General features: G+C 50.3%; 1 protein-coding gene across 2 annotated transcripts; it reads right to left on the minus strand.

Moving 5' to 3' along the window:
- Positions 1-7,251: 7,251 nt before the first annotated feature.
- BOLA3 (bolA family member 3) lies at positions 7,252-19,811 on the minus strand. 2 transcript variants are annotated; one of them, XM_007970188.3, is made up of 4 exons: positions 19,616-19,767; positions 17,007-17,121; positions 14,095-14,183; positions 7,252-7,495 (listed from the first exon to the last, which is right to left on the minus strand). In XM_007970188.3, the coding sequence occupies exons 1-4, from the start codon at positions 19,667-19,669 to the stop codon at positions 7,430-7,432; spliced, it is 324 nt and encodes a 107-aa protein (XP_007968379.1). In that variant the 5' UTR covers positions 19,670-19,767; the 3' UTR covers positions 7,252-7,429. The 2 variants fall into 2 exon arrangements, with proteins under 2 accessions (XP_007968379.1, XP_007968380.2); XM_007970189.3 differs by lacking the exon at positions 14,095-14,183 and having other exon boundaries at positions 19,616-19,811.
- Positions 19,812-20,489: the final 678 nt, after the last annotated feature.

Consider the following 20,489-nt stretch of genomic DNA (forward strand, 5'->3'; position numbering starts at 1 on the left):
TGTAGTTTTTGGTTTTAAAAATGCTTTCTGTCAAACCCATCTATAATTCCCCCAGAATATATTCGTATGGACTAAGGCTTACCAAAAATAAGGAACATCGGAGAAACTGCCACCGCCAGGAGGAGCCAGGGGGACATGATGACTAAAAGTAATCTGGTTTCATGGAGGGGCTACCTAGAAAAAAGACATTAAAGAAAGACTAAGGAAACCTGAATAAAGTATGAGCTGTCATTAATAATAGTGTAACAAATTCATTGTAACAAATGCCCCATACTCAGGTAGGATGTGAATAATCAGGGAAACTGAATGTGGGACATATGGGAACTCCCCTGTCTTCAGAATTTTTCTGTAAATATAGAACTGTTCTAAAACAATAAAGACTATTTAAAAAATAATAAAGACTATTAGGAAAAAAAAAAAAAAAAAAGGCTGGGCTCATGCTTGCAATCCCAAGACTTTGGGAGGCCAAGGCAGGAAGATCACTTGAGGGCAGGAATTTGACCAGCCTGGGCAACATAGTAAGACCTCAACTCTACAAAAAAAAAAAAGCCAGACATGGTGGTGCACACCTATACTCCCAGCTACTTGGGAGGATCAGCTGAGCCCCAGAAGTCAAGGTTGCAGTGAGTTGTGAATGCGCCACTGCACTTAAGCCTGGGTGACAGAGATCCTGTCTCAAAAAAAAAAAAAAAAGGGCTGGGCACAGTGGCTCACACCTGTAATCCCAGCACTTTGGGAGGCCGAGGCAGGTGGATCACTTGAGGTCATGACTTCAAGAACAGCCTGACCAACATGGAGAAACCCCGTCTCTACTAAAAATACAAAATTAGCTGGGCATGGTGGCTCATGGCTCATACCTGTAACGCCAGCTACTCGGGAGGCTGAAGCAGGAGAATCTCTTGAACCTGGGAGGCAGAGGTTGCAGTGAGCTGAGATCGCACCATTGCACTCCAGCCTGGACAACAAGAATGAAACTCCATCTCAAAAACAAAAACAAAAAACAAACAAAAACCGGCCAGGCACAGTGGATCACGCCTGTAATCCCAGCACTTTGGGAGGCTGAGGCAGGCAGATCACCTGAGGTCAGGCGTTCGAGACCAGCCTGGCCAACATGGTGAAACCTTGTCTCTACTAAAAATGCAAAAATTAGCCGGGAGTGGTGGCAGGCACCTGTATTCCCAGCTACTCGGGAGGCTGAGGTGGGAGATTTGCTTGAACTCAGCGGGCAGAGGCTACAGCAAGCCAAGATCGCACCACTGTGCTCCAGCTTGGGAGACAGAGCAAGACCCTGTGTCAAAAAAATAAATTGCAAAAACCTTAAAGGCATTACTTGAACATCAGTTGTTTTATTCTTTTATGTGCTTGTCTTTGTGCCCCCAATGACTTGTTTTTATATCTTCCGGAGAGAGGCGGGAGTCTGTTGTTGCACTCACACTGAATTCCCTGGTGGCTGCTTTAACAGTTGGCTTTAGGCCAGGCACAGTGGCTCACGCCTGTAATCCCAGCACTTTGGGAGGCTGAGGTGGGTGGATTACCTTAGGTCAGGAGTTCGAGACCAGTCTGGCCAACATGGTGAAACCCCATCTCTACTAAAAAACACAAAAATTAGCTGGACTTGGTGGCAGGCATCTGTAATCATAGCTACTTGGGAGGCTGAGACAGGAGAATCACTTGAACCCCGGAGGCAGAGGTTGCAGTGAGCAGAGATCGTGCCACTGCATTCTAGCCTGGGAGACAAAGCAAGACTCCATCTCAAAACAACAACAACAACAACAACAAGTTGGCTTTAGTATAGACACTTGGGTTCGCAGTTTTGTTTGACCATAGTCACTATGATTGTTTCTTTCTATGATTGCTTCTTTGTAGTCTTATTATAAAAGAAAAGAACCTGTGGGGCATCTTTTAGGTGCACTCTCATCTGCCACTCTAAACACCTTTTCCTTACAGAAAAAATAAATTACACAAATGCTCTTTTAAATTCACAGCCACAGGGTATCTTACCAGGAGCAGAGAAATGAGGTCAGCTTCCTGGAATGAGGTGCCTAAGGGTGGAGATGACTCCTAGCATAGCCCGACCAGCATCATTAGCGCCAGTGCAGGTACAAATGTTGGCTGATCGAGCAGGGAGTGGAGAGGCGGTGGGCGTGCAAGAGTGCGCGTTCTGCGGGTTGCGCTCCTTTAGGTGGCCCGAAGAAGGCAGCTGGAGCTCAGAAGCCACCGCTGGCGGACTTGAGCTGTGAGCGAGTGTCTTATTTAAAACATTTCAGAGTCGTGGCGAAGAAGCAGCACGGACTAGGGCGCGCTTGCCGCTCTCCAACAACAACTGGACCCTGGGATTGAGGGCGTCGGAACCCCCTCCCGTCCCTCCACCTCCACCTTCTCTGTGCTTGGGTGCACCCTGTGGATAGAGCCGGCCCGTGGGACCGCAGACTCGTGGGGCTGCTCTCTGTTGAGAGGATTAACAGACCACTGCCGGCTACGACCATTTTCCAGGACAGGCATCTTATGCGGGCTCTGGCTGCCTGGGAGTGCTCTCGCTGTTCACTCTGCGGAATTAGGGGTTGGGGGGCAATTCTCCGCAAATGGGTGAGGGGGTGGAGGCGAGCAGACGAATTAATGGATGCACAGTAGCCCCATCGAGGGAAAAGGGGCTGGACGGAGGGGAACTGCGGTGGGCAGGGAAGGCCTGGGGGGCTGGTAGGGGATAGAGAGGAGAGTCCACCCGTGCGGTGACTTAGCTGGTCTCTGTGCCTCCGCTCTCCCCTCCCCTCACTAATGAGACTCTTAAACCTGGCAGGGACCCAGGAAGGGATATTTGTAATTATCCCAGGTGGTTCGAATTTACAGCCAGAATGGGAATCACTGTATCTTCTTTATTTCAGTGCCTGCTTTCTCTTAGCACGTTCTTGCCACAACCCTTCATTCATTACCTTCTCAGTCCATTTGTTCAACTTTGGCCTCTCCAGTCCATTATCTCCGCACTTCCCGATTTGGATTCCCAGGTCCGTTTGCCCTGAGCGCTCCAGCAGCCATTGTCTGGTCGTGGACTGGCTCTCCGCGAGTCATTCACTCACCTTTCCCACTCTGGATTCCCAAGAAAGGGAATTGAAACCATTGGCTCCTAACCAGTCTGTGTCTGGGCTGAGGGGCACTACAGGAACCCAGGAACGAAATGTGCCCAGGGGAGGGCTGTGGAGCAGGCGGTTTCCCCTACACTGACTTGCCCAGTCAGCAGGCACCACAGGGCACTTTGGGTTTTCCACTGGAAAACTGCACATTGTTTTTAAAAGGACACTGAGCTCAGAAGACCTCTCAGGTGAACCTAGCACTTTCCACAAGCAACACTTAAAAAGCTAGGAGGTGGCTGCGTCCGATGCAATGCTATACTCTAGCCACTGGGATTAAACACTTTCTTCTTTTCTAATCCATCAATTAAAAAGAAAACCTGTGATTCCTCTCCCAACTTTCCTTTTAATTTGGGGGAAAGAACAACTGGGTGGGGGGGGGGGGGGTGGTTACTTGTTTCCAGATTTAGAGGCATTTAGGGGATTACACATTTCACAAGCCCGAAGAGTTCCCTGGGTGCGGGTGGGGTGAAGCGGAAGGAAGAGTCCCGTCTTCTGGTGCCCAGAGGTTCCTAGGCGGCTTGGCCCACAAAGCCACACTTACCTTTTCCTCCAGTCAAGAACATCTGCTGCTTTGTCCTAGCCCTTCTTCGAAGAATAGAACCTTCTCTTCTTCTGGTAACGCCTCCTCTCTCCACTTCAAGCCGGAGTTCAGCTAAAGACTGCAATTTTATACCATCCCTGGACTCCACCTGGTTAGTCCAGGTGGCTCCGAATTCAAGATGAGCCAATCAGAGGCCTTCCTGGGAACTTGAAAGTTTGCTCTTCCAACACGTTAGTACAGGTGGCTCCTGATTCAAGATGAGCCCATCAGAGGCCCTCTTGGGAAATTAAAAAGAAAGTCTGCTCGTGCAACGGTTTAGTCCAGGTGGCTTCTGATTCAAGATGAGCCAATCAGAGGCCCTCTTGGGAACTTAAAAAGAAAGTCTGCTCTTCCCATGGCCTGAACAGGATCTCACTGTGTGCCATCCAGGCTGAGTGCAGTGACACAATCACAGCTTACTGCAGCCTCAAACTCCTGGGCTCAAGTGATCCTCCTGCCTCAGCCTCCAGAGTTGCTAGGGCTACAGATGCATGTCACCACAACTGGCTAATTTTTTTAATTTTTATTTTTTGTAGAAACAGTGTCTTACTTGTTACCCAGGCTGGTCTCAAACTCCTGGGCTCAAGCAACCCATCTCTGCCTCCCAAAATGTTGGGATTACAGATGTGAGCCACCACATCTGGCTGGCCTGGACATTAAAATATATAAATTAAGAGCTACAGGCAGTCAAGTCACCACTGTATGGCAGATGCCAATCTAGAGTGAGAGATAATAAAGCTGATCTGCAGAGAAGAATGGACAGCAGATGAAGGGGAGACCCAGTGGCACTGGTGTTCCTGACTCTTAGTTGGACCTGTGTCCTTTCTGCAATTTGGCTCTTTTTCTTTTCTTTTCTTTTCTCTTCTTTCTTTTTGAGATGGAGTCTGGCTCTGTCATCCAGGCTGGAGTGCAGTAGCACGATCTTGGCTCACTGCAGCCTCTGCTTCCCAGGTTCGAGCGATTCTCCTGCCTCAGCCTCCTGAGTAGCTGGGACTACAGGCACATGCTACTATGCCTGGCTAATTTTTGTGTTTTTTGTTTTGTTTTGTTTTGTTTTTGAGACGGAGTCTTGCTCTGTCACCCAGGCTGGAGTGCAGTGGCCAGATCTCAGCTCACTGCAAGCTCCGCCTCCCGGGTTCAGCCTCCTGAGTAGCTGGGACTACAGGCGCCCGCCACCTCGCCCGGCTAGTTTTTTTGTATTTTTTAGTAGAGACGGGGTTTCACTGTGTTAGCCAGGATGGTCTCCATCTCCTGACCTCAAGTGATCCACCCACCTCAGCCTCCCAAGTGCTGGGATTACATACGTGTGCCACTGCGCCTGGCCTAAAGTTTGACTTTTCAACCCTTCTGTCAATAAATGAGAGGCCCCTGTGTTCCTTCAGTAATGAACAAATATATTAATTATCAATTGCTGCATAAAAATGTAACCCCAAACAGTGGCTTAAAACAACAAACACATATATGTATTTCACAGTTTCTCTTGGTCAGAAATTGGGGAGTGGCTCAGCTGAGTGGCTCTGGCTCAACCTGCAGTCAGGATGCCAGCTGGGGCTGTACTCTTCTGATGGCTTGACTGTGGCTGAAGGATCCATTTCCAAGGTGGCTCATCTACATGGCTCTTGTCCTGCCAGAAGACCTCATTCTGTGCTGGCTGTTGGCAGGCCCGTTTGGCTGGCTGTTGGTAAAAGGCCTCAGTTTCTCACCATATGGACCTCTCCGCAGGCTGCTTGAGTGTCCTCACAACATGGCTGCCTTCCCCCAGCGCAAACAAGCCAAGGGAGAGAGCAAGGAGAAAGCCACTGTGCATTACATGATGTATTCTCTGAAACTGAAAGTCACTTTCACTTTATTCTGTTTTTTTTTGTTTGTTTGTTTGTTTGTTTTTGTTTTTTTTTAAGACAGAGTCTCGCTCTGTCGCCCAGGCTGGAGTGTAGTGGCACAATCTTGGCTCACTGCAATTTCTGCCTCCTGAGTTCAAGCAATTCTCCTGCCTCAGCCTCCTGAGTAGCTGGGATTACAGGTGCGTGCCGCCATGCCTGGCTAATTTTTGTATTTTTAGTAGAGATGGGGTTTCACCATGTTGGTCAAGCTGGTCTCGAACTCCTGACCTTGTGATCCACGCCCCCCCACCCCTTGGCCTGCCACAGTGCTGGGATTACAGGTGTGAGCCACCACACCTGGCCTATTCTGTTCTTTAGATCACTATGTTGAGCCCACTCTTAAGAGAAAGACAAATAGGTTCCACGCAGGGAATCAGTGTATCTAATTTTGAGGTCTCTCCATTCTCACTGACCACTGCCATCCTGCTGGCCTCCGGGATTCCAAGCTTGGGTGTTTCCTCACCACATCACCTGAAAGCCATCCCTGGGGTGTCTAGCTGTTTCAGAGGTGGCTCGGGCCTTCAGGCATCGTTCTGTTTTGTCCCATCCTTCTCAGCTCTGATACAACTGAGTGACTCTACTCTTGGTAAGAAAGGCAGTTCTCCCCTGGCAGGTGCCAATCCCTCCCAACCCCACTGTGCAGACAGAGAATATTTTACAGTTACAAAATGGGGGCACAGTATATGAACAGAATATTTGAAATTTTTTTCTGCCCCCAAAAACCCGGGGCCCAAGGTTGTTATATCTTCATGTCCTCATTTCTTAGGGAGGTACCTTCAGAACCAATAGTGACCGCTAACTTCTCTGGTGGTCGGTTCCTTGAAAGGCAAAGGAGTGTGAGAGAGGAGTGGATGGTCTACCTCCCACTGCCATGGTAACAGGGGTGCTGGCTGATGGGAGCAGAAAATAATTTAATGAAAGGGTGTGGGGGCAGTCACAAGATGTCTGGGAACACTGGCGGGCCAGCTGCTGAAAACAGGGACAAGGAAGGCTCCGTGGCTGGAGCCCAAACCACAGACACCACAACCACCACCACAGACTCCAGAGATAGCAGCTTATAGCACTCCATCAGCTGCCACCACCACCATGCAGAACACCAGATGTTGTAGCCATGGCTGCAGCAGGAATGGATGTCCCACTGTCCCTGCTCCTCAGTGTCACTTGCTCCCAAGTTCAGGGTAGGTCCATCTGATTGGCTGAGTCTGGAACGTCTGCCTGTGCCTCAGCTGTGAGGGAGGCAGGGAAAGCAAGCCTTTTCAGCTTCTGTCGTGGGAGGTGGGCTCTGCCTCCTACCAAAAATCAAGGGGTGGAGGATCTTCGAACACAGGAAAAGAACCCGGATCCTGGCATCCCCAAATCCTCAGAGTCCGTTTCACAGCATAAGAAATTGAGGGTCCCAGATCATTCACGTAAGAAGTTTAGAGGGGGAAGAAAAGAATGATAAAGGAAAAGAACAGCAATAGGAAAGGATCTTTTCTTTGTTTCAGTAAGATGAAGAAGCCTCAGCAGTTTCGTGGGGGGAAGAAACAGGAAAACCTCTTCACAAGACAAAAAGCTGGCACTGCATTCTCTCTCTGTAGCAGCAGGACAGAACTGTCTAAAGACAAGACCCCTTTGGCCAAAGTAAAGGAACCTGAAATATTACTAATGACCCTTCAAAAGCTTCAGTTGTTTGTTTCCTTTAATTAACATCTAAATAGATTATACATCTTCTATAATTATAATATGGAAATGTATATGAGCAAAATATATACATTTTTTGGTGAATGCTTAGGGAAGAATGATGTTAGTCAAGTTCATCCGAGGTCTTAAGCAGCAGCATCTATGCAGCCAGGGCGTGGTCAGCGTTTGGGGACAGAGGTAAATATCCGCAATCCATGCATCTCTTTGATTTCTTCTTTTAGTGCCTAAGTAAGAAAACAGCATCATCAGTTTTTGTGTATTTGACATTGGTTACAGTAATTCTCTGAGAGTATTTTTATACAGCTCTACATCTGAAGGAGACTTTGTGCTTTGTTTAAGCAATTTTTCCTTTTTTTGAAAAACAATTTTTTTAATCAATAATATCTAACATGATTTAAAGATCCAAAAGTACAAAAAGGCATACAGGGAAGTCTCCCTCCTACACCTGTCCATCTTCTCAGTTTCCACCCCCCATTCCCAAAAGAACTGTTGTTAGTTTCTTGTGTATTTTTTTTTTTTTTTTTGAGTCAGGGTCTCACCCTAGCACCCAAGTTGGAGTGCGGTGGTACAATATCGGCTTACTGCAACCTCCTGGGCTCAAACAATCCTCCTGCTTCAGCTTCCCTAGTAGCTGGGACTACAGGCACAGGCCACCACGCCTGGCTAATTTTTTATTTTTTGTAGAGACAGAGTCTCACTATATTGCCCAGGCTGGTCTTGAACTCCTGGACTGGAGCAATCTGCCTGTCTTGGCTTCCCAAAGTGCTGGAATTACAAGCGTGAGCCACCGTGCCTGGCTGGTTTCTTGTGTATCTTTACAAGGATTTAAAAATGCATATTCACCAGGCATATTCAAGCTAATATATTTTACCCCATGATCTTTTAAAATGCAAATGGTTAACATTTCAAACACATTACACTAAGCTTGTCCAACCCACGGCCCAGCCCATGACAGCTTTGAATGTGGCCTAATACAAATTCGTAAAATTTCATAAAACATTTTGAGATTAAAAAAAAATTTTTTTTAAAGCTCATCAGCTATCATTAGTGTTAGTATATTTTATGTGTGGCCCAAGGAAGCCAAAGGATTGGACACCCCTGCTCTACCCCTGCTCTACACTTTGCTCCTCCCCTAAACATCCACCTTGGAGATCTTTCTATGTTAGGCATGTATGGGTGTCCTGATTCTTTTTTGCATCAGCATAGTATTCCATTATATGAATGTATTATAACTTTTCAACCTGTCCCCGAGTGAACTTTCATGCTGCTTCCTGTATTTTGTTATTTCGAGCATCAAGCATTCTTTAAAATGAGCTGTTCTTTAAAATCATACCAATTAGCACAAATTCCCCAATGGTCAGAGCAGGAAATAAAGTTTCAAAGGAATTACGGGACTTGGTTTCAGGCTACAAATGGTGTCAGAGCCCACATCTGAAGGAACCACCAGAGTCAAATAGATATGTGGCCCCTGTAGTGCTGGGAGAGAGGTTACAGAATCAGAGAGGGGCTTGGACCTCTCAAGTTTATAATCAGTACAGAGGAAAAATAAGATCCTTTTATACTAGGCCAAAATCTGATGATCATAGTAGAGTGGACATTTTTCTTTTCCAGTCTGTTTAGTGAGCTCCTTCTCTTGGGGAATAATCCCTTTTCTACTTTATTGTACACTTTGGGTGGAACTACCAATTGGTCTAATATTGAGGTCATGATGTGCCACTGGCCCAGCCTATGACTGGACCGGGGTGGCACATGACCCAAATTGGGCCACTTAGAATCTCCCTTGGGATTTTTGAGAGTGGAGCCTTGTGTCTTGGGCCAATATGCTATGATATCAATTGGAGGTGGCCATGGACCATGTTTCCCACCAAGGAGAGAAAGCCCATCTTTAGCATGAGAAAAGGAGACCAACACAGGGAAAGAAGCTGAAAGCTGAGAGGCCGAGAGAGAGAGAGAGAGAGAGAGAGAGAGACAGGAATCTAGATATACCAGAAACCAGATAATTTTGTTACATGGGCCAAATAATTCCCTTTGTTTGCTTATGCTAATTTTAACTTGGTCTCTGTCACTTACAATATAAAGAATCCTAATATATGTGGTCAGGTTTGTAGATCCTTAGATACAATCTCGTCCTATCCCCGTATTTTATTAAAAAAAAAAAAAATAGAGTCTACTCCTCGCCAAAGTCGGCAAACAAGTGAGTAATGGAATCAGGATATGAACCCAGGTATCCTGAGGTCCTGGTCACACCTGGTTTCCATCATGTTCCTGACTTGCCCTGATCCAGGAGCTCCTGTTGTGTTGGGGGACAATGAGCTGCCCCACTTGGCCTACACGGCACACCCTCCAACTCCACAATCGAGTGCAGGGCCCTCAACTCTGCAAACAGGCAGAAATGTCCCTGGAAAAAGCCTCTTATCACTGGGCGAAGGTCCCTGGGCCACTTGCTCTCTGCAGGTGTGGAATGCTCCCTAGAGACTGTGTCTGTGCCTGGGCCACAAGCAGCCTCTCCTCCTTACGTCCACTTGGCTGGGTGAGGGCCCAGTCACACCTTCACATGACTGACCCTGGACAGAGGAACCTTCTGGGCTTCACCCCCTCAGGCCCTGCACACTCCGCCTCCCTGATGCCTTCTCCCTGCATTCTGTGCAGCCCCTGAGGGCTTCCCAATATACACTACAGTCCCTTACAGCCACACAAGGTCTTAGAGATCACCTCGGTCACTCCACAGTTAAGGAAACGGGCCCTGCTGGGGGAAGTGACTTGGCCGAAGTCCCATAGGTAATAAGAAGCAGCTTAGATAAACAATCTTAAGCACCTGCCATGCCCACAGCACTATAGCAGGTGCTGGGGACGCAGAGGAAAAGGCGTGGGAAAGTAATGAAGAAGGTAAGAGAGAGTAGCACAAGTCCAACACCAATGGACTGAATGCGGGCAGCAGTGGACTGCAGACTCCAGCCAGCACAGCCCTGCTTCTGGTGTTCGAGGTAAGCTACTGCACTGGTGACTAGGGTGGACGCACGAGGGCCACACACAGGAGGCAGCCCTGGAGCTGGACAGCCAGAAATGGAGCAGGCAAGAGCGACAGGGCATCTGGCCCAGGACAGAAAGTGAGGAGAGGCTGAGAAGCTCCCGTGATTCACTGAGGTAGGCACATGTCAGGGAGACTGAGGCAGATCACATGAAGGATGGTCAATCCCAGGCTAGGAAGACTGGACTGGATTCTGGGCAAGCAGGGGAGCCAAGTAAAGGCTCTGAGCAGGGGAAAGACATTGGTGGAGGCACCTTAGGGGAGGGTAATCCCCAAAGCTGGAAAGAGGCCGGAGGCGGGGAGACGGCAATAACTGTTTAGCAACTGCCTTCCACGTGGCAGGCACGACGCTGGGCACCTGTGGTCAATGCCTCATGCAATATTTGCCAATATGAGGCTCAGATCTCACCTCTGTCCACCTCAAAAGGCAACTCAGTGCTCACCACGACTTCCTACTCTGCCCTTGCTGCCACCCCCCCAGGATGGCAGGAGGACAGGTAGGGAGGTGCTCCTGGTACAGAACCCTCAGTATCTACGCCTCCTGGGGCCTGGCCCACAGCAAATGCCCAGTGAGTATTTCCCAAGAGATGCACTGGGAACTGGGAGAGGCCAAGCCCCATGCAGCAGGGTCCCAGAGGAACGAGTCCACTCCTGAGGGTGCCGGCAGGGGGGGGCCCCCTCCAGGGAATCCCACAGGGACCGTCTGATGGGAAGCTCAGGAGGGATGCCAGTATCGGATGGGTTGGGTGACATTTTCAGGCCTTTTGGACAGAAAATTCTGATTCTATAGCACCAGGATGAACATTACTACGCACAGGGTGAGTAGGCAAAATAGATGAGGCAAGCTTCACTCCAGCAGGACACCAGCCCCCCACCCAAACAGCCTGGGCATGAGAGCATCTGGATGGGGCACCTACCCCACCCTTACCTCACTCCTGAAGAGACCAGCTGGCCCTGGGAGTGGAGTCCAGTTACCACCTTGCCTTCCCCTTGATTCCAGGTCTCTGCCTTCTCTTAGGGCAGTGCCTGTCAGAATCCCATTCCCAACAGCTGTCCTGAGCAGGGCAGCTCCAGGTCCCGGCTCAGACCCTGCCAGCCAACAGACTTGCTCCTGAAGATTTTCATTTTCATCATTCTCATGCGACTGTCAAAGCCAATATCCCCAAACTTAAATCATCTAAAATTGCCTATGACCAAGTCCATATATTTTAACACAAGTGTCAGCCCCCTAAGAATATACTGTGGCCAGGCTCAGGGGACCCCCTCATGTCAGCTGCCTGCAGACACCCAGTGTGGAGCTGCATGACACCCCAAGTCCTGAGCCAGAAGGGCTGTTCTGACTGGGAGTGGAGGAGAGGCCTCTAGAGTAACTCAGGATGCAGCTGCTCCAGGCACAGTGGCTCACACCTGTAATCCCAACACTTAGGGAGGCCGAGGCAGGAAGATCGCCAAAGAGTTGAAGACCAGCCTGAGCAGCATAGTGGAACCTCATCTCTACATAAATATAAAAATGTATATTCTTAAGGCCAGGCATGGTGGCTCATGCCTGTAATCCCAGCACTTTGGGAGGCCGAGGCAGGTGGATCACCTGAAGTCAGGAGTTCGAGACCAGCCTGGTCAACATGGTGAAACCCTGTCTTTACTAAAAATACTAAAATTAGCCGGGCGTGGTGGTGGGCGCCTATAATCCCAGCTACTTGGGAGGCTGAGGCAGGAGAATTGCTTGAACCCAGGAGGCAGAGGTTACAGTGAGCCAAGATAGCGCCACTGCACTCTAGCCTGGGTGACAAAGTGAGACTCCATGGGAATTAAAAAAAAAAAAAAAAAAAAGTATATATTTTTACAAGTGCCCCAATGTCAGGATGTGAGTTCTCCAAAACGGAGCGCCTTTGAGATACTAAAATTTAATTTCTATGGGTAAGCCAATAAGAAAACACAAGCCAACTCTCCTCACTGTCTGCAAACTCTCAAGAGATACTGATTGGGCTCCTTCCATGTGCCAGGTCCTTTGTTAGGTGTGGGGGACACAGCCCCCCCCTGCACTAAGCCTGCTTTCGAGGGGAAATGAAGGACAGTGGCTGGGCTGTCTACTCAGGAAGTGTGAGGAGACGCACATGTTGCTGTAGGGGACCAGAAGACACTTTAATCCCAAGACCGTGAGCTGACACTCCCCCAAACTGTGGGAATCACAGCCTTTCCCCACCCCAGACTGCTGCAGCTTCCTTCCAGTGTTGGAGATGACAATGATGGTGATGGTGGTCACATTTATGAAAGGCTTACTCTGTGTCGGGCACTGTTGTCAGTACTCAATGTGTACTTTATCACGAATCCTCACAGCAACGCTTTGAAGCAAGCACTGTTACTCTCAATTAGGAAACTGAGGCAAAGGGTAGGGTTGAAAAACTTGCTCAAGGTCACATGGCTAGAAAGTAGCAAAGCCCAGATTTGAAAGTGGGAAGTCCAATTGCAGAATCTGCTTCCTTAGCCACTTGTAACTGTGGCTTCAGGCCAAGGGACACACTCAAATTACCAGCACCCATGAGTCCAGTCTCACCAGGTGGCTTGTACAGAGATCTGAGAATAAAACCCACAGTGCCACGGGTTGGGGATCATCTGGGTCAGCCAGGTCTTCCCTGTCTCGTCTTCTACCTTGATTCTGACCCCAGAGATCACATGGGGCTGGAAGAGTTTCCAGGAGGGCTCAGTGATTGGAGCACCCAGCAGACCACCAGCATGCCTTAGGGCTGTAGGGGTCACATCCACTGCAAAGGGCTAGGTTCCATGAGAAACACAAAGATGGATCCCAAAGGGCACTGGTCCACAGAGGGCTGACAGGTTGCAGGGTCAGACAGCAGGAATGTCAGTTTTCAGGACACAAACGGAAACCAGCAACAGCCAAAAAAGGGAGCCAGGGAGGGCGGGGGAAGGGCATTCATTCCCTGCTGGGGAGGGAGGGGAGGCAGCATTTGAGTTGAGTGGAGGACGGAAGGAAGGGCAACCCAGACAGGAGGTCCATTCTGGGCAAATGCCCAGATAGAGAGAGACCAGCAGGCAGAGGCCGGCTGGGAGGGTGCACACAGAGAAGGGCGGGGGAAACGCGTGAACAGCAGTCTAGGACACCTGAACTTGATGCATGAGAGGCCACCGAACAGACGCTCATTACCAGTGCTGTGCTTTACAAAAATAACACTAGTTCACAATGGCAAGACCTTCCAGAATGATGCCAAACACACCCAGTGAGGGGGCAAAGTCATAGGTACAGGAACAAGGGTCAAAGTTGTTATAAGTTCCAATTAAAATAAATATGGATAATATTTAAACTGAGCCTTAGGCTGGTTGACCATGATGTTCCAGAACCCAAATGTTCTGTCACTGGGCCTGGGGCAGCTGCAGCCATTCTCACTCACGCCATGCACCAACTGACCCATCTGTAAAGCGGTCCCAAAGAGAGGCCAAAAACCCCTCTTCAGATCTACAAAAACATGCATCTTTTAGCACTGTCTGTGTTTAGATATCCTCATCAATATGTGACAATAACAGTAAACATTAGTAGCATTATACAAGGACATACGAAATCACTATTGGGAGGCCTGGCTTCAATTTTGAATAAAATTCCTATTTGCCACAATGCAGATACTCCCAGATTCGATTTTTCTCAGGTCTTGAGTCCTGTTTCGTGACTGTGGTACTGCATTATTCTTTCCTGCAACTGATAGCAAAAACCACCATCCCTGCTTGGCAGGCCCTTTTGGAGGCTGAAGGCCAGTGGCAAGGGGCACTGTTGCCTCTACTGACCTGATTAACCATCTGGTGCTGCTGGACAGTTCTCTTCTCCTTAAATTCTTCTGATTCAATTTTAATTTCATACATCGCCCCACAACCTCCTAAAATAAACACGATTCAAAAGCATTTCAATTATTAAGTCATGGCAGCCATGGTCCCATATGTCCTCGAAGTACTGTACAATCCAGAGGTCTGAATATTATCATTCAGCACAAAGGAAAGTTGCTAAGACCATTAGGAAAAGATCATGGCTTCCAATCTGACCACATGCTCCTCCTGACAGGTTGCCACAATCCAAAATGTGCTCTTCCTTTTGTGAGGCAGCTGCACCACCCAGGGTTATCACTTGTGGGCAGGAAAGATAAGGCATAAAGCATGGATAATCTAGGGAGTGGAGAATGTTTCCTTTCACGAGGCCAATAAACACCACAGAAGAGGATGAGAAGGATGGAATTTCAGTGTTCCACCTTCCAAAGGACCGATGATCATTTTTTTTGAAGGGCAAAAAAATACACCACAATTTGGTTTGAAAACTGTGTAATACTATCCAAAGAAAAGAAAGAACCAGGGGAGTATGAGAGCCGGGGACACAGCAAATATGCTATGCATGGAGCTGCTCGTGGCTATCTCTAGCACTGCTGGATCCACAGCACAGCATCCAGGGTTTCATCCTGGGTTTTGGGGGGGAACTTTTTGGTGAAGCAGTCGAGCCAGAGCTTGGTGGACCATCCACCCCCTGCCTGAGCTTTCCTCCACCTGGTTGGAGAGCTGGTGCTGATGAATGATGATAAACACATAGCTCTAGCATGAAATAACATGGGCAAGAAAATGTCCCCTGCATGATTAACACAGCCAGGCCATTGTACGAGAGGTGCAATGTACTCCACAGGCTTCGTTCTGCTTCTTTTTTTTTTGAGATGGAGTCTTGCTCTGTCACCGAGGCTGGAGTGCAGTGGCGCGATCTGGGCTCACTGCAAGCTCTGCCTCCTGGCTTCATGCCATTCTCCTGCCTCAGCCTCCTGAGTAGCTGGGATTACAGGCGCCCGCCACCATGCCCGGCTAAATTTTTTTTGTATTTTTAGTAGAGACGGGGTTTCACCATGTTAGCCAAGATGGTCTCGATCTCCTGACCTCGTGATCTGCCTATCTCGGCCTCCCAAAGGACTGGGATTACAGGCGTGAGCCACCGCGCCTGGCCTGTTGTTTCTCTTATAATGTTAGAGAGTCCAAGTTTTGGTTAAACCCAGGTTCTCAGCCTCAACTCCCCTTCTGCACTCTGTCCAGGACTGCGCAGAGCCAGAGCTGGATCAAGCTTTAACTCTGCCCTGGGCCTGGGGCAAGTTCAGGACCTGGTAACATCAAGGCCTCAGCATTGTCCCCAGACCCCTGCAAAGCCCTTACCTGATGTACCATTCCAGCAGATTTTTTTTTTTTTTTTTTTTTTGAGACGGAGTTTTGCTCTTGTCGCCCAGGCTGGAGTGCAGTGGTGCAATTTCAGCTCACTGCAACCTCTGCCTCCTGGGTTTAAGCGATTCTCCTGCCTCAGCCTCCCAAGTAGCTGGGATTACAGGCGTCCACCACCATGCCTGGCTAATTTTTTTTTTTTTTTTTTTTTTGTATTTCTGTTGAGATGGGGTTTCACCATGTTGGCCAAGCTGGTCTCAAACTCCTGACCTCAGGTATCCACCTGCCTCAGCCTCCCAGAGTGCTGGGATTACAGACATGAGCCACTGTGCCCAGCCCCAGCAGATTTTTTTTTTTTTCTGGAGACACAGTCTCACTCTGTCACCCAGGCTGAGTGCAGTGGCACAATCTTGGCTCATTGCAACCTCTGCCTCCTGGGTTCAAGCAAGTCTCCTGCCTCAGCTTCTTGAGTAGCTGGGACTACAGGTGTGCACCACCACGCCTGGTTAATTTTTGTATTTTTAGTAGAGATGGGGTTTCACCATGTTGGCCAGGCTGGTCTTGAACTTCTGACCTCGTGATCCACCTGCCTCAGCCTCCCAAAGTGCTGGGATTATAGGCGTGAGCCACTGCGCCCAAACCCCAGCAGATCTTTAGATCATTTTATTCCCTGTAGTTTCCAGAATAGAATCTACTTTCTAAACTTTCTCCCCAATCCTTGGAAATGTTATGTTCTCAGTAAAGTCAGTGAGCCCTTGTGGCAATGCTGAGTGGCAAAGGCTGCTTCTGGGTGTGGAGAGATTCAGGCTGATGCCTATCCAGCGGCCCATGCCACGGGTCGTTCTGTGTGTATGTGCGTGTGTATGTGTGGATAAAGGGCCTATCTTCCCCAACCTGCGGGTGCAGAAGTTGCTTCTCCAGCCTGCTCCTAACACACTGCCAGCCTGAACTTCTAGGTGCCAGTGGCCGCCTGAGAAGGACAGAGCTTGGCTGGGGCTGGTAACTGGCCTTAGGACAGGGTCTCCCCTGAGTCCTGGTTCTGGTTCCAGTTCCATTGTCTCTTCCCTATGAAGAACTGGGCAGTTCCTTTGGCCTCTCTGGGCTCGTTTCTTGGGGAAAGTAAGGCAGCTGAAGAAAACCTTTCTGGGGTCCACTCCAGCTCTGATATCGTAGGGCGTCAGAAGAATGGGGGAAAATGAAAGCAAAACCTATTCAAAGTCAAATGACAGACTATGGACCTGAGCTCTGGGGTGACAGAGTGGGACCTTGTCCGAGCCGAGCCAGGCTGGCAACCTTGAGTCCTCCCAACTGTGCCTTGTCCTCAGTTTCCCTCTGATGTTTCTGAATCCTGACTGCCATCCCATGAGGTGGGGACAGCCGAGCTCCATCTGTCCAGCAGCAACACATCTTGAGAAGCCACTCACCAGCAGCAAGCCCCCTCCTCCAAGCCCCTGACCCTCTGTCCTTCCAAAGGGCAAAATCTGATCAAAGTGGCGTGGGAAGAATGAGAGAAACCTTACCTGAAATGTCAGTGACTTTTATAGCTGTAGCTCGTGGAAACTTTTCTTTGAGAATTTGGGTCACTCTGAGCTCCCCTTCAGTCTGGGTGGCAAACATCCGACGGTGAAGTGGAAGCTGCCACAGAACAGAGAGGAAGGTCAGGGCAAAGGAAGATGCTGCTGCCCCGAGCTGGGCCACTGTGCAGGCCTGTCTGCCATTCCCCTGCAAGGCAGACCCCTGAGCCCTCGCCAGCATAGCCATGGGTTATGTCAGAGGGGCTCTGTGGTATCAGGAGTCCATGTAAGTGCCCCGGAACACAGAATAAACTTTTATTGGCGGGGAGAGGATGATTGTTAATAACTCAATTTGACTCCAGAGACAAGAGGCCCCAAACCTAATTCAAGAGATGTTTGATTCCTCATGATAATGTCGTGTGACACTATTATGCCGATAGTTTTATAGGTAAGGAAACTGAGGCACACAGTAATGTGCCCAGGGTAGAATTCGTTAAGAAGATAGAGCCAGAAAAGCTAGACAACCTGCCTCAGATCCATACCACTAGGTCATTCAGCATCTACTGCCCTGGATGGTGGGGCCAAATTCCACACTCCCATCCTCTTTAGGCCTGATTAACATGTCTCGCCCTCCCCAGTGGGATGTGACCTCACAGCCCACTGCTCAGTTAGCCAGCTATTCTTCATCATGCACTCCTTCTCACTGGGGAGCAAAGTCAGAATTCTATGAAAGAACCTGAAGAAGGAACATCTGTAGGTTGTTTATCACTGGCAACAACACCCCTTCCCCAGTGGAACCTATGGTTGTGTTTTTTTTGGAGACAGAGTTTTGCTCTGTTACCCAGGCTGGAGTGCAGTGGCACAATCTCAGCTCACTGCAACCTCCACCTCCCAGGTTCAAGCGATTTTCCTGCCCCAGCCTCCTGAATAGCTGGGATTCCAGGCACCCACCATCACGCTAGGCAAATTTTTGAATTTTTAATAGAGACAAAGTTTCACCATGTTGGCCTGGCTGGTCTCGAACCCCTGACCTCAGGTTATCTACCCACCTCAACCTCCCAAAATGCTAGGATTACAGGCGTGAGCCACCGCGCCTGGCCAGGGGAGCCCGTGTTTCTGATGGAACACATCTCAACATTTAGTAGTGAAGGAGCAGAAAAGCAGGTCGGCAGTCACTTGGCTGGGCTGAGTGCATGCTGAAAAGGCAGACTGGGAATGGAGTGTGGCAGGCCTTGAATGCCAGGCTAAAGATTGTGGACTGTATCAGACAGGAGATGGGACTCCAGGTGATGGAACCCAGTCTCATGGTACCAAAGTAACCTGCAGGAAACAGTGCCTTCAGGAGCGAGTCAGGAGAGATGCCCAAGTAAGAGGCATTACAATGACAGAAGCACCGGGCACTGGTCCCTGACTAGACGTAGATGACAGGTTGGAGGACACCAGGGCCGTTCATGGGTGCTGGTGCTGAAGGTCCCACCCCTCTACCCCTCAGTCCTTCCTGATAGCTCAGAGCAGGGTCCTGTGTCACAGAATCTCAGAGCACCACTCCTTTAAAATGTGCTGTGCACTGGCTCTCTCACCACTGGTCTTACAGGCCAGAAATGAGTCCGGCAGCATCCCAGAGCTGACCCCAGGGCAGGCCCTCAGAGGCACTTGGTGCTGGATGAATGAATGAGCAGGGGAAGAACTATTCAATTAGGGACAGAAATGCAGGACGGGAGAAAGGCCCAGAGTGTGATGGTCTGTATGGAGGGACAGAAACTTGATGTTCAGAGGCTGGGCAGGATTGCTGGGAGTGAGGGTGGGATGGAGCTGCTTCTGGGGGCACAATCTTGGGGGTAAAGGCGGAGAGTAACCAGATGGCAGGCAGAATCGTCTACTAAGGGGTGAGAGTGGTGAGCGTTGCAGAATCCTTGGGAGAAGCCTTTTATCTTAGTGGATCTGTGGGCAGCGGCCTTTAGTGGAACAATCAACTGACATCCCCAGATGATCACTGTCCACGCTGAAAGTCACCGCAGTGGAAGAACTTCTTTTCATGCACAGGAGAAGCAGGTTCAGAACCAGGGGAGAAGGAAAATGAAAGGAAAGAGAAAGAAGGGTATGAGCTGAAGCAAAGGATGGATCAGAAACGGAGAGAGATTAGGAGAGCGCGTGGGAAGTGCCCCCTGCTTGGGTTCTGCTCCGGTAGTGTGGGATTTGGAGGAGGATCAAGGTCAGAGGCCCAGTCGACCTCCCCAAGGCCCTGGCCCCGCTGCAGTCCCCCGCACCCACGCCTTGACTCTGGGGCTATGACTCCTCTCTTCTGCTCCGTAAATCAATCCTTTGCCCGCTGTACTATGACTGTTCATGTGTTCGTCCGCCTGACCTTCAACCTCCACCCAGCTCGGGAGCTCCCCCAGAGCGCGCCGGAGCTTGAAATTTCGAATGCCATTATCGCTGAGTGAATGAATGAACGAAAGAATGAATGAATGAGAGAAAGGAAGAGGAGCCCCCCCATTGCAGGTGCTGCGCGCGCCCTCCGGGAGCCGGTCCTCAAGCCCCGACAGCCGCCGGACCCGCGGTCCCTCCGCAGCTCCCGTCCCGGGGAGAGCAGCCCTGACGCTGCCCGCGCTCACCCCGCGGATCCTGCGAAGCAGAGGCGCTGCCGCGGCCGGGCTCCATGCCGCCATGCCCGGCCGACGCGACCCGCCGCCCGAGGTCACTGTATGCCCGAAAGACGCGGAGCAGGGAACCGAGAGCCGCCGCCTTGGGAGAGGCCGCCCCCTGCCGCCCGGAGGCCATCAGCCTCCCGGCCCCGCCCCAGTCCTCAAGGCCCCGCCCCGGAGGCCTCCTGTCGCCTGGCTCCGCCCCCGGAGGCTGCCGGCCTCCCGGCCCCGCCCAGGCCTCCCCTGGCCCTGGCTGACTCGCCACCCCCGACACTGCAGCGCCTGCCGGCCTCGGGGCCCCGCCCTCTGCCTTCGCTCGCGCCGCGCTCCTTCAGCCTCCCCAGGGCCTGTTTCATGGATGGGGTCCCCTTGCCCGCGTGAATATCTTCCTCCTCAGCTCGGAAACACTCTAAGGTCTCAGCGCCCGATACCGGCCTTCCCTCATCCGAATACCCCTCGTGCCCCGATGTACTCTTCCATTCCCACTCCACATGCTGGCAGCCTAGCTTCTAAGCTGAGGAGCTTGGCCTTCGCTCCAGGTGCTGGGACTCGTGGAAGGATTTGATTCGCAGTTTAGAAAGATCGCTCTGCTCCTGTGAGAAGGAGGGCGTGTAGGGGCTGCAACCAGAGACACAGTGAGAAGCTCCGAGGCTACAGCGATGGTCCAGGTGAGAATGGAGGTGCCTAACTAAACCAGTGGCGGGAGGGATGGAAGAATGAACTGAGACACTTGGGAGGTGAATGGAATCCAGCGATTGCATGTGGGGTGAGGGTGAGAAAGGTATCTGAGATGACTCCCGTTTCTGGCTTGGACAATGACTTGGATGGAGGGTTAGGTGGGAGC

This window comes from Chlorocebus sabaeus, chromosome 14 (genome assembly GCF_047675955.1).
Source record: "Chlorocebus sabaeus isolate Y175 chromosome 14, mChlSab1.0.hap1, whole genome shotgun sequence".
Lineage (NCBI taxonomy): Eukaryota > Metazoa > Chordata > Mammalia > Primates > Cercopithecidae > Chlorocebus > Chlorocebus sabaeus.